At 45.7% G+C, this 13,921-nt stretch overlaps 1 protein-coding gene and 1 pseudogene across 3 annotated transcripts in view; both read right to left on the reverse strand.

Annotated features, from left to right (window-relative positions):
* SEC14L1 (SEC14 like lipid binding 1) overlaps positions 1–6,727 on the reverse strand; it is a 51,969-nt gene extending 45,242 nt beyond the window's left edge. Inside the window, exon 1 of one of the 2 annotated variants that reach the window (XM_089901633.1) lies at positions 6,641–6,727. Coding sequence is in view for 1 of the 2 variants with exons in the window: in XM_089901631.1 (XP_089757757.1) it covers positions 4,002–4,064 (63 nt within the window). In the remaining variant the exon portion in view is untranslated. Of the gene's footprint in view, positions 1–4,001; positions 4,089–6,640 lie in introns of those variants that run through there. The other variant, XM_089901631.1, reaches the window with a different exon arrangement.
* Positions 1–13,921, reverse strand: part of LOC149746796 (XRN2 binding domain-containing protein 1 pseudogene) — a 48,377-nt pseudogene that overhangs the window by 12,879 nt on the left and 21,577 nt on the right. Inside the window, exons 3-4 of the transcript XR_016389086.1 lie at positions 6,641–9,068; positions 4,002–5,318 (exon numbers count right to left, since the gene is read on the reverse strand). The product of XR_016389086.1 is annotated as an XRN2 binding domain-containing protein 1 pseudogene (transcript). The remainder of the gene's footprint in view (positions 1–4,001; positions 5,319–6,640; positions 9,069–13,921) is intronic.

The following is a 13,921-nucleotide window of genomic DNA, read 5'->3' on the forward strand; positions in this document are numbered from 1 at the left end:
CATAATTATGAAATAAGCTTAAACAGAGAGGGTAGGACATGAGGGCCCTGAAGAAAAAGCAAAGCAGTTTAGAACGGATATGACTGATAAGAGACATCACTTCAACAGAGGGCTGACAAGTGGAAACAGTGTCTGGCAGGAGAACACAGTACGGACCAAAGGGAGGCATGTGTAAGTAAGAAAATAACAGCTCTGGTCACGCCCTCCAAAGGCTGGACCGAAGGCGGTGCTCAGGAGAGAAAGGGACAGAGATGTGACTTGAGGGCACAATCTAAAAGATGCACCTGCTAGGGATACAGATGGCCAAGGGGGTCTGGGAGCACGATGACAGGATGGAGAGAACAGGGAGAGTGTGCGGGTGCGGAGAGGAGAGAGCGACGTGACCAAATCCATCGGATGACAGGAAGCCCACTAGCAACGGGGCTGGACAAGGCAGCGACTCGTGGCACGTCACAGAGAGCAGTGGGGCCTCTCCTGTCACACGCTCCAACTAGTCCCAACGGCAGCTGTCCCCAGGCGAGGAAAGGATCAGAGACAGGTCCTCGCCTCCCCCGCCACTGTGACCCAGAGGCCTCGGCCCGTGCCCCGACCCCCTGCCTCTGCACTTTACTCTGTTCCATGGACTCTCTCTCCTTCGTCCTCCCTCTGTATCCTTTATGAAAGGGCCATGAACACTAGGAGGGAGAAAGCTCAAAGTTTCAAAATTTGTATTTTACCTCAGAAATTTCAAAATGAAACACTCAAACCCAAGCATCTCGGAACCACGCCTCCCACCTTAAGTCCCTTCTCTGCGGGCACCTCACTAGGCCTGGGTGAGACCACAGATCCTTGAAGGCACAATCCATTGGAATGTTCTTCACTGATTAAGTTCTCCTCCCACAAGTCAGGCAGAGCAGCCCCAGGAAATGTTTCTGGTTGAGCTTGGAAAGGTCACAGACGTCTTCAAGGACAAGAACCCTCATAACACATTCCAGGATACACATTATGATAAAAAGAACACCGAACTCTCTACCTCAGCTAACTGTGGAAGCTTTAACTTCTCTGAGGCTCAGATGCCTCACCCTCAAAGGGGGCTGAGCTGGGGGACTTCTCAACTCACTGAAGCTCCAACAATTGTTTCTGGGCTCACATCTAACAACAGAATGTCCCTCAGATGCCACAAATGCCTCCTGAAACACCTTCACTTCAATTCTTTTTGTTTACCATTAACATTTGCATGATTTCTTAATTCTACCAGTATATTGACCCCAAAACAAATCATCAGTTGTCATTAAATCAATCAAAATCAATTAACATACTTGATACCCACTGTATACCTACTGACACAGGCACTTCCTACCTCAGCATATCCTGGCAATGCTCAATTACAACAAAACTCTTGGTTAAAACAAAGGCCTTAAGTGAACGACAGCATCTCCGCCAGTGGTCATCACAGGACCCTGTAAATTAGGACCTGGATCCACCTGTCAATACCACAAGCTGATCACCTGATGAACACTTCTGTCACTGTCACATGCTGTGATTACTGAAGCACAATCACTTTTTGAGGTTCTCAAAAATATTTCTGTTGAAGCTATAGTTCCGTTCTTGCATTAACTATATACCTCTTTGCTCATCCTGAATGAAATGAAAAGAACATTTTTAGAGTAACTCTTTTATACCACTGTTTTTCAGCAACAAGAGAAAAAACAGAGCAAGGAAAATACTGAGGATTTTATGTTGTGCAATTACAATCAGAAAAGCGGCAAGTGGCACCACAAAAATCACTACAGGTTTAACGAACATTCAAGTCTGTATCTAATTCTGGAAGGAAAAAGGTAACATTTCATTTTCAGATTAAAAAATAATTTCTAACAACGCAAAAAAAATTTACTACTGCTTAAAACAAAAGCAAGTGAAAAATCAGTTAATTTTAAAAGATTGAGGTGTGGCTGAGAATTTCAATTTCTTCTGTAAATCCATGCATAACAGTGGCAAGGCAAACTGTACCATTTTGAAAACTGTAAAGAAAGGAAAATAAGGAAGCTGAACATTAGACAATCAAAATACCTCTTTATTAAAGCTAGTGTCTGCATAAGAGATTAGTCTTTGCCTCAAATGATCAGGGTTGCATCAAGATTTTAAAATCGTCCTTAGCGTTCTGGAAAACATAAGACACCAGTCTCAGGCCTGCCCGCTCCACTCCCGGGCACCTCCCGGGCTCACTGCCCTCCACGGCCCCACACCAATCCCCCAGCGCCACCAGCCCCTGCCAACCGAAAAGGGATAGGTGACCAAGCCCCACAGGCCGGCCAGCAACCGACTTCCTGGGCCCAGGGGGAAGGACCAGATCTAGTCTCTCTAGAATCTGAACTAGGAAATGTGACAAGAATCGGTCACTTAGAAATTGAAAGAAGGCAACAAGAAATGCCACAAAGGCAAACTGGAGCCAGAGGGGTTATGACCAGCTGAAAAAGCACAGGAGCTGAAGGCGCAGGGGAGGGAAAGGCAGGAGAGAGCAAAGCAGCCTGGTGGTGGTGGGGGGAGAGGCAGATGGAGGAGGCAGAGCCCGGGGCGGGGGTGGGGGGGGTGAGTTCCGGGGACAACTGCTGCCAGGAACCACCCGCCCATGCGGGGCTCTTGGAGCTCAGCCTTGCCGGCTCGCATTCCTGGATTTCTGCGCGATCTCATTGCACACAGCATGTGTTCCACCGACAATACCCGCTCTCAGGCCGGAGTGGGCCTCTGCTCCTTGTGACCAAATGCCAAACCAGCACCCAGAACATGCAAACAGGAAGCAAGCCTTTCTGATAAGCCCTAGACATAAAATACTGAACAGTCCTAGTATTGAAGGAACATACAGAACTAAAGAGTACCCCCCCCAACAACAACAAAAAACCCAAACCTCACACCTGACAGAGAAGGGGCACAAGGGAACTTTCTGAGGTAACGGATGGAAAGGTTCTGCATCTTGACAGAGATGCGTGTCACTCTTCAGTCAAAACTGATCAAACTATAAACCTGTGACCATTTCACTGTCTATAAATTATACATCAATTTAAAAAACAGACGCCCTAAGTCTAAATTGTTCCCTTGAGAAGACTTGAGTTTTGTTTTGTTTTCCAAAACTAAATTGATCTGGATAAATCTCACAAACAATGCTGAGCAGGAAGAAGCCATATGCAAAACCACCTGAGTTTCTATTTATACACGGAACAGACACAGACAAATTCATCTCCGTGTCATAGTCAGAGTAGGGGCTAACTACTCATCGGGCTGGAAGGCTCTGGTTTCTCATCGCGGTTCAGACTGACACTTTCATCAGGGCATACTTCACGACAGAGGCATCTTCCTGTACATACACTTATATTACACCTTAACAATAACACAAAAGAGAAGGGAAAGGAAACAATACCTTATACTAATCTAAAAGGGATTGGCAAAAAGTTTGTTTTGGGTTTTGGGGGGATTTTTTTGCCTCTAGTGAAATGCTTATTTTGAACCAAACTCTTTAGGCAGTAACAAAGAAAATTAAGACTTTAGTTACCCCATTTGTAGAATTCTAATATGACTCATGAATTTGATATTAGCGGAGGAAATTCATTCATCAGAGTCTTTAGAATCTGGTAAATTAAACTCCATCCTATAGTGTCAATTCCATATGGTGAATTCATCCATAATCTAAATGAGCAGCAGAGGGAAAAAACCACTCTCCACATCCCTTTTCTACTTTAACAAACAAAAAAAGAGCAAAATCCAGAGGAAGAATTATTGAGTCACAATCCCACTTCTGTGTTTTCAAATGGAGAATTAACTGAAATTCATACATTACCCTGAGGTGAATTATTTTAAAAATAAACATGCAGATTTTGATTTTCAGAAACTTGTAGTTTAAAAACATTTCACAAACTCGATAAAGTTCAAAAGCATAAAAACAGAACAAATAAAAGTGGAGCAACAGCTCACCAAATTTGAATACCTAAAAAAATAAGAAGCTGAAGAGTAAACTGAAAAGTACTTACAGCCATAATTAATTCAAAGGGGTGTTTATACACCCTCACTGGTGACTGGTATTTTTGCACCATGATTGCAATAAAACAGCAATCCTCTCACACCTGCAAAACACAAACATTTGTGATAAATAAACATGATGTGGAAAAAATTAAATCTGCATTTACACAACATACTACAGTCTAAGGAATCTCAGCGGGTCGTAATTCTATGCACGCAAAAGTCAAAAGACGAGGCTTAATTATAGAAGGACAAGGGAAGGCGATAAAGACAGTAAGAAAAGGTGAGGAAAGCCCAAGTGGAGTGAGGGAAGCAGCTCTGGTCTGAGGGCTGGAGGACTCCATTGCCCTACCTGCCTCACCGCCTCTCCAGGGGCTGCCCTGGGTCCTTTCCAGCAGTGAAATGTCATGATTCCATTATTCTGATAACCCATACAATTAGTTCTTGAATCATTTTCTCTTCAACAACTTCCATTAGAAGCCAAATTAAAATGGTGGCACTTCAAGATATTAAGCCCAGGACACACAAAAATAAAAGTGGAAAAAAACACTAGTGTGTCTCAAATTATGGGATATTCCTCAAAAGCTATTTTCAAAGGAAACTTGTCAATCCCCATTTTCTAAGTGCAAGACCACAACTTCAGAGACTTCCCTGATGGTCCGGTGGTAAAGAATCTGCCTTCCAATGCATGGAAGGTGGGTTCCATCCCTGGTCGGGGAACTAGGATCCCATGGGTCGTGAGGCAACTAAGCCCACGCACCACAACTACTGAGCCCGTGTGCCACAACTAGAGAGAGAAAACCCGCACGCCGCAGCTAGAGAGAAGCCCGTGCACCACAACAAAGATCACGCATGCCACAACTAAGACCCCACGCCGCAACTAAGACCCCACTCGGCCAAGAATTTAATTAATTAATTAATTTTTTTTTTTTTTTAAAAAGACAACTTCAGGGATCTATCTTCAAATGGCGGAGACACCACCAAGCACTCTGGCTAGAGGCTCCACTGACTTCTCCAGCCTCAAATAGCTGTAATATCAGGAAGCAATCAACTAAGTGCTGAAGCCTACTTCAAAGTCAGGAATCCTCCTGCCAGGGACACATTTACACACTGGCCCCAGCCTACCTGGATTTTTCTGAAAACACACTTTTATTTGGAGTCCTCTATGGGACTTCACTTCCCTATTTAAAAGGGAGGAAGAAAAATAAATCCAAAGAGCCTACCTGTCCTGCGCAGGATAATCATTAAGAATGTTATTTTATGCTGAATATGGTGAGAGGATATTCAGAAGTACAAAATGTAATATCCTCAAGGAGTCCAAAGTCTAGCTGTAAAAAAAGAAAACTTTACGAAGATACGTTTTATATCATAAGATTCCTACCTATATTATTACATTTAAACAGGTCTGGAACCTCCTCTGGTACGTTTCGCATATCTCTCAGAGAGAACAGGTTCTGGCGGAAAACAGCCATATCTGGCACTCTGAAAACTGCTAAAGAATAACTCTGGGAGACCTCAAGCAAGTCATTTGACTTCCCCTGGACTCAGATCCACCTCTGCAAAGCGAGGTTTGGGGTGAGATAATCTTGAAAGACTTCCTGCTCTAAAATCATGAGACTCAGAGACAAACTCCTGAATCCACCACAATCAACTGGAATGCCGTCATTAATCTTGATTCTGGGACTGGCAGGTCCTGGTGCGCTGGGACCGTGTTCTATAATCTTGATTCTGAGACTGGCAGGTCCTGGTGCGCTGGGACCGTGTTCTATAATCTTGATTCTGGGACTGGCAGGTCCTGGTGCACTGGGACCGCGTTCTATTTAGTTTTGCCAACCTGATAATGCCGGTGCACAGCAGGAATTCAACAACCTTTTAAATTTTTAATTAGGAAAATTAATTTTAGGTTGTCTCCCACAGAAGGAGAGGGTGATTACGGGGTATCAAAAGGGGTGGGGGGAGAATGTAAAAAAAAAAAAAAAGTAATGCTCGGTTAAGACTCGGTAACACCATTCGGGATTCCACTGCCCGGCAGAACCCAAAGCGACTACACTCAAGAACCTGCTAATTCACCAGCTTCTGAACTCCTGCCAGTTCCCAGCTTCCGATGCTCTGGTCCGAAGAAACGTCCTACGTGGGAAGCCGGAGTTACAACCGCCAAGTGGCACCGTGGACCAGGGCAACCTCTACTGCATGACAATCGGTGCTTAAAAATTAGCCAATGGCCAGACCCAGTGAGTCCACCCCGAGCAGGCTCAAGGGGCAGCCGGGCCCTCCGTTCGATCCGGGGGTCCGCCGCGGCGGCCCCTCGGGCCCCCAGCCCCGGCCGACCCGGGGAGGTGCGCCAGAGGCCGGCTGGGACCCCAAACTCCGCTTCCCCCAGGAGGGGTCCCGGGTGGGAATATCGACGGGTGGAGGCGGGGAGGGGGCGACCAATACAGTAGGAGCGGCGCGGGGGTCGGCGGGCCGGAGGCGGGCGGGAAGACAGTCCGCTCCCGTGTCGGGGAGCCGGGGGGAGCCGGGGAGAGCCGGGGTGAGCCGAGGGGCCGGGGAAGGGTAGGCAAGGCGGGGAGGCGGACGCGAGAGCCTCGCGCCTCCCGGAGGGGCCGGGCCGGGGGCGCGCTCGGAGCCCGCCACGGAGACGCGCGCCTACCTCTTGTCAGAAGGGCCGGGCCGGGGACGCGGGGCGGCGGGGAGTGCTCATGCCGGCGGCTCCGCGGCGCCGTCGCCGTTCCACTGCAGGCGGCGGCAGCTCAGCAGCCGGTTCCGGGGAGTGGGCCGTGGGGCGGGAGCCGGAGGGGCCCAGCGAGGCTCCTGTGGTTGTTACGGGTGACGGGGAGGGCGGGGCCGGGAGAAGGGGTACGCGTGCGCGAAAGCGGCCGAGGGGCAGAGGCGGGAGAGACGACGGTTGCTAGGAAGGGGGGAGGGGTGACAACCTGGGCCGAGCCGAGCTGCGCAGGCGCCAACTCCAGGCCGGAGGGCGTGGGAGGAGCTCGGAGTAGGCGTCGGCCCAGAAGCAAGGCAGGTCTGCCCAAAGGCGCTTGGCCGCACCCAGATTTGCGTCACGGGGCGGGCCTAGTGTGAGGGGCGGGGCTCGCGAGTAGCTGGGCGGAGGCTGCCGAGACACAAAAGGGGCGTCCAGCAGTGGCCCCGGGGCGTTCCGCTGACTTGGAACTGGGAAGTCTGCGAGGCATCAAAATAGCCGGGGCCTTCCGGCTTTACGGGTGCCCAGGGCCGAGCTGGTCTGTCTGATCGGCGCAGGAGGCTCCCCGTACTTCCTCATCTTTTGTTGACTTCTGCGGTGCCCTGACCACATTCTCGCCGAGTAATGCAGATGAGGCAAACGCCAGGGCTGGGGAGGGGCTGGGTGGGACCCAGCAGCATCTTGTCAACACGTCCGAGTTGTTCGATGGACCTAAGACAAGTGGATCTGGCGTTTCGGCAAGAGCTCCAACTTTGAAGCACAAGTGTGATGCACACTGAGACATTTAGGGGTTCTCAAGAGGAGCTAATGACTAGAGAAGGACAGCACGCATGTCCACCCACACAACAAAGATGGTTTTATAGCCAACATACAGTTTCTCCATCAATGTCACTGTTGTTCCGTTTGCGTTAGTCACCCTCGGTGGCTGTGCATTTGACGCTGCCAGTGCACAGCACATTTTTGGAACAGTTTCGGAATTTCCTTCAGGGCCAGTTTACCAGCCACACAAGAAAATCATTCATTACTTGATCACACCTTGTTTTTCCCCTCAAACCATCATTTTTCCAGCTTGATCACCCACCCTGCTTACTAGACTCAGCTAGGGCTGGCTTTTGCCTGTTTGTGAAAATCACATCCACCTTCAAAAGATGGTCCGAGAAAGAGACAACCCAGTAAACAGCAGCACTTATGAAATGGTCTCGCCCCAAAATTGACCTGATCTGATAAGCCTCTAGATGGCAACGGCCAATTTACAAGAAATAGGAACAGAGGAACATGTTAAATAATACCAGGCGGAAACAATCAGCCAAGCATAAATCATGGGAAATACTGCATGACAAACACATTCCTTATCAAAGTACAAAGGAAAAAATAGGGAAAGCGCCACACTACAGATCAAAAGAGATTGAGAAATTTATTGAGCCATACACTTATGATTTGTTTGCTTTTTTATGTATATATTATACTTCAATTAAAATGTTTTTCACAGTTAAAAGTACATTGTTGAAAAATCCAAACTGTAAAAATCATCACCTGCCATTATTACATTAACATTTAAATAAACAGGCATTTTAAACAAACATTTAGACACTGAAAAACTGAAAAAAAAGAGGGCAGGATTCATAAATACATAAATACCCACGCATGCTTTTAGAATGATAGCTACTGGAAGAATGAGACTTTTTTTTTTTTTTTTTATCTAGGCTGCACCGGGTCTTAGTTGCAGCATGGAATCTTCATTGCGGCATGCGGGATCTTTAGTTGTGGCATGCATGTGGGATCTAGTTCCCCCACCAGAGATCGAACCCAGGCCCCCTGCATTGGAAGCATGGAGTCTTTACCCACTGGACCACCAGGGATGTCCCAGAATGAGACTTTTCAAAACGCCAATCTAGACAAGATTTTCTTCCATTCCAATGCCTCTTTCCTACACGTTGGTGATACCAAGAGCTTAAAAGAGCCATTGTTGTCAATGTGGGCATTCATGCCAGCCTCCTGTTCCAGTCTGCAGCTGGTGATGAAAATGTGATGACTCTTCCTCCTTAGCTTTGATGCTTTTTCATTAATTCACTTCCGGTAGTAAACTGTGACTGGTCTGCCACTTCAACGTCATCAGCCATTTCCATCACGTTGTCTAAAAGGTCTTTGTTGTAACTGTAACCCAGGAAGAAGTGGCTGGCCCAGACTATGGAGAGGGACAGCAGCTGGCCAGTCAGCGGTAGATGCTGGGTGGGTCGCGGTAGTCGGACAGGTGACACAGGATGAATTCCATGTGGACCTTCCATTGCTTCTCGCTCTCTAAGTGGGAGAATTGCTCCCTGAAGTTGGTTGCCTGCCACACCCCTGAAAGCAGCTCCTCCACCGTGGTGCCCGCCCTTCAATTAAAATTTCTAAAAACAAAAAACAACCCAGATACTTGAGGTAGCTACCAATTGCAATATATGAACTTTATTTCCATCTTGATTTTAATAAAATAGTAAAAGAAACTTTTATGAAACAGGGTAACTTAAACATTATTAACAATAAATTATTATTGGCAAACAGCAAGGTCCGACTATAGCACAGAGAACTAGGCAATATCCTGGGATAAACCATAATGGAAAAGAATATTTTTAAAAAGGTATATATATGTATAACTGAATCACTTTGCTGTACGGCAGTAATTAACACAACATTGTAAATCAACTATACGTCAATAAAAAATAACTAAAACATTATTATTAATTGTTTAGGTGGGATAATGGTATTATGGCTAATATTGATATCTCTTAAAGAAGCCTTCTCTTTTTAGGAATACACGCTGAAATATTTGGGGGTGAAATGATGTGATCTCTGGGATTAGTGTCGTAATAATCCAGATGGGGAAAGAGAGGAGGAAGGGCCTAGATGAAATAAGGTTGGTTGTAAATTGATCATTGTTTATTATATTCCTCTGTACACTTTTGTATGTGCTTGAAGTTACCTATGGGAAAATATTTTTAACAGAAAAGATGGTTTGTCACCACTGAGGATGACAAATCATGGCATAATCACAAATGAGGTATTGAAAAATGTCTCAAGAAAATAAGATACACAAACAGTAATCCCAGGGCCTGACCTGGATCACATGCCCATCCCTGAACCAATCTTTTGATCAGGGGGATCCAGAGGCCTCACTTTGCAGTTCTGGGTCATGTGATCTTAACATCTTTATTGGAGTATAATTGCTTTACATTGTTGTGTTAGTTTCTGCTGTATAACAAAGTGAATCAGCTCTATGTATACATATATCACCACGTCCCCTCCCTCTTGCGTCTCCCTCCCACTCTCCCTATCCCACCCCTCTAGGTGGTCACAAAGCACCGAGCTGATCTCCCTGTGCTATGCAGCTACTTCCCACTAGCTATCTGTTTTACATTTGGTAGTGTATATATGTCCATGCTACTTCCTCACTTCATCCCAGCTTACCCTTCCCACTCCCCGTGTCCTCAAGTCCATTCTCTACGTCTGCGTCTTTACTCCTATCCTGCCCCTAGGTTCATGAAAACCTTTTTTTTTTTAGATTCCATATATATGCGTTAGCATATGGTATTTGTTTTTGTCTTTCTGACTTACTTCACTCTGTATGACAGACTCTAAGTCCATCCACCTCACTACAAAAAACTCAGTTTCGTTTCTTTTTATGGCTGAGTAATATTCAATTGTATATATGTGCCACATCTTCTTTATCCATTCATCTGTCGATGGACACTTAGGTTGCTTCCGTGTACTGGCTATTGTAAATGGTGCTGCAGTGAACATTGTGGTACATGACTCTTTTTGAATTATGGTTTTCTCAGGGTATATGCCCAGTATTGGGATTGCTAGGTCATATGGTAGTTCTATTTTTAGTTTTTTAAGGAACCTCCATACTACGAATAGTATCTTTCTTTTATTTTTTTTAGAACATTCAAACTTTTTTTTAATATATGGCAAAATTTTAAAGTCTGATAATTTTTGTTTTTTGGCGTTTTTTAAATTAATTTTTATTGGAGTATAGTTGATTTACAATGTTGTGTTAGTTTCAGGTGTACAGCAAAGTGAATCGGTTATACATATACATATATCCACTCTTTTTAAAGTTCTTTTCCCATATAGGTCATTATAGAGTATTGAGTAGAGTTCCCTGTGCTCTACAGTAGCTTCTTATTAGTTATCTATTTTATATATAGTAACGTATATGTGTCAACCCCAATCTCCTAATTTATCCCTCCCTCCCCTTTCCCCCTTGTTAACCATAAGTTTGTTTTCTACATCTGTAACTCTATTCCTGTTTTGTAAATAAATCCATTTGTACCATTTTTTTAGATTCCACATATGTGATATCACATTATATTTGTCTTTCTCTGTCTGACTCACTTCACTCAGTATGACAATCTCTAGGTCCATCCATGTCACTGCAAATGGCATTATTTCATTCTTTTTTATGGCTGAGTGATATTCCATTGTGTATATATGTACCACATCTTCTTTATACATTCCTCAGTCGATGGACATTTAGGTTGCTTCCATGTCCTGGCTATTGTAAATAGAGCTGCAATGAACGTTGGGGTGCATGTATCTTTTGGAATTATAGTTTTCTCCAGATATATGCCCAGGAGTGGGACTGCTGGATCATAATACGGTAGCTCTATTTTTAGTTTTTTAAGGAAACTCCTCACTGTTCTCCATAGTGGCTGTACCAATTTATATTCCCACATGAACAGTATCTTTAACTAGTATAATTAAGATACATGAACAAATCCCCAAGGCCAGTAATTTGAAGGAAACAACACTCATCTAGATGCATAAGTTATGGTATGTTTGCTTGTTTTACAGTCAGTTCTAGGGATTTCCCTGGTGGTCCAGTGTTTAAGACTCCACGCTCCCAATGCAGGAGGCCTGGGTTCCATCCCCGGTCAGGGAACTAGATGCTGCATGCCACAGCTAAGATCCCGGATGCCGCAACTGAAAGATCCCGCATGCCGCAACTAAGACCCAGCACAGCCAAATAAATAAATAAATATTTTAAAATAAAAATAAATAAATAAAATCAGTTCTATTGGGTGTATATCCAAAATCTATAAGAAACAGTACTGAGCACCACGCTTCAGAGTTAAGCAGAAAGATCCGGTCCTTTTAACACACGTGCATGGAGTCCTTATTATGTGTCAGACGCTGTGTGAGGCAGAAAGATGAGCACATATGGAGGGGGAAGTGGAGAAGTGTATCGGGATCAGGTTTGGCTGCCAGTGACCATAAGCTCAAAGTAAAAGTGCCTTGACAAGATAGAAGTCTGTGTCCCTTGCATGTGAATGGAGTCCAGGGTGGGAATGACACCTCCACCGTCACCGTCAATGGCCAACTCCCAAAAGACCACCGGAATGGGGAAGCAGGTGGCCTCAGGTCTCATCACCAGGGACATGGGTTCATTCTGTCTTGCTGCTTTGCCATCATCATGATGTATCCTGTACCTCCGGCAAGTGGGAAGAAAGGCTGAAGAGGATCAAATGTCCTTCCTTGAACGATGCTTCCTTGGAAGCCGTGTGTGTGTGTGCAGTAGTGGGTGTGTGACAAGCAGGGCAAAGGGCAGTGCGGCAGCACAGAGCACGCTGCTGCTCCTGTGTTCAGCTGCGCACCTGCTCTCTTCCTCAGACAGACTCTCTCTAAGGTCATATTATGAGAGTATCTGAAACACCTTGAGTGAGTCCCTAGCATGAGGAGCATCTGTGCCCCCTCTTACTTGGTAGATGGAAGCCCTGCCGGGTACTGTGTAAAGGCCATTTATCCGGTGTCTTTGTGATGGAAACGGAGGATTCCCGAGCTCTGGCCTCCACAGCAAGACACTCTGGTTCCCTTGGGTTGCTCAGCTGAGTCCCCACTAGGAGCCTGAGTGTGACGCTGCCTTTCCTGGTGGCACTCTGGCTGACGACAGGATGCGGCATCTACAGCCTGGACACAGACCCTGTGGCCTGTTACATCTTCCCCAACAGGATTAGCCTGAGCTGGGGACACTGTTACTGGTCCCTCCAACCACATCTTCTCCATTGATCTTAGCACAATATGAAGAGTCATCCCAAGGAAAGCATGGGAAGTTGTTGACACCAAGAGGATTGGGTCATTGCAGGAAAGACACTGGGAGAGAAGTGATGGTCTTAGCTAAAATTTCAGCCTGCAGAACCCAACCTCTTCCCCACAACAGCGAGATACGTAGGAGGTGAGTCTGAATGACCCCTTTGAGCATCACTAAGGGGCAGGGTCAATGAAACATTTAGGCTGTGCTGAGAACGCCTCGTTCTGATTCTCTGGTAGCCCTACCCACCTTGGCATTTGCACCTTGCACTTTGGCCAGCTACTGGGACGTGTCAGGTCTCTTCCACTTCTGGAAGGGATCATTTTCTTATTTGGTAGTAAAAGGGTAAAAGACGGCCTTGCAAGGCATGACAGATTATCCTGACATGGACCAGCTGGCAAAGTTTCCAGCCTGGAAAAGTACGAAAAATATAGGTTACCCTACAGGCACAATTTCTTCATCCTGCTCTGGCAGTCATCCAGTGGTCTTGAGCTAACACCATTGCATCATTCCCAACCTGGGAAAACTTCAGGCCCAGAAACCAGATCTGCAAAAGTTATCATCCAGCCTTACATATTTCTAAAATATTTCATTTCAACCTGGAGAGGCAAAGCTCCGCATATCTTAATTGATTTCCCCACCTCAGAGTCTTTCCTCTTCCAAGGCACTCTCCATGCTGCTGGCAAAATTCTCTTTCAAACACACACACACACACACACACACACACACACCACACACTCACTCACTCACTCACTCCTTTGCTCAAAATCTAACACTGACAACAGAGATAAACTTAAGCTTCAAAGCCTGCCATCCGAGGTCTTCTATAAATCTTTCCTCTGTCCAGAATGATTTTAGTTTCATCTCCACTTTATCTGCTCATTTATTCATTCCTTCGTTAACTCAGCAAACATGTATTCAGCCCCGTCATTTATTCAGACACCATATTTAGCACAGGAGTGTGGGAAGATCCACTATATAAAAACAGATTTTCCTTCAAGGAGCTCAGCCTACTGCATGGGAGAGACATGTAAACAGTGACGACCACACAGCCTCTTAAGCTCTGTGACCCCTCCCTACAGCCGTTCCTTTTCCTCTCCTTCTCCTCTGTGTCCTTCCACTGGAAGGCACACTGCCTGAAATGAGACTGTAAATGAATC

Source organism: Delphinapterus leucas, chromosome 19 (assembly GCF_059928025.1).
Source record: "Delphinapterus leucas isolate spDelLeu-1000000601 "Yukka" chromosome 19, BTC_Dleu_Yukka2, whole genome shotgun sequence".
In the NCBI taxonomy this organism is placed as follows: domain Eukaryota; kingdom Metazoa; phylum Chordata; class Mammalia; order Artiodactyla; family Monodontidae; genus Delphinapterus; species Delphinapterus leucas.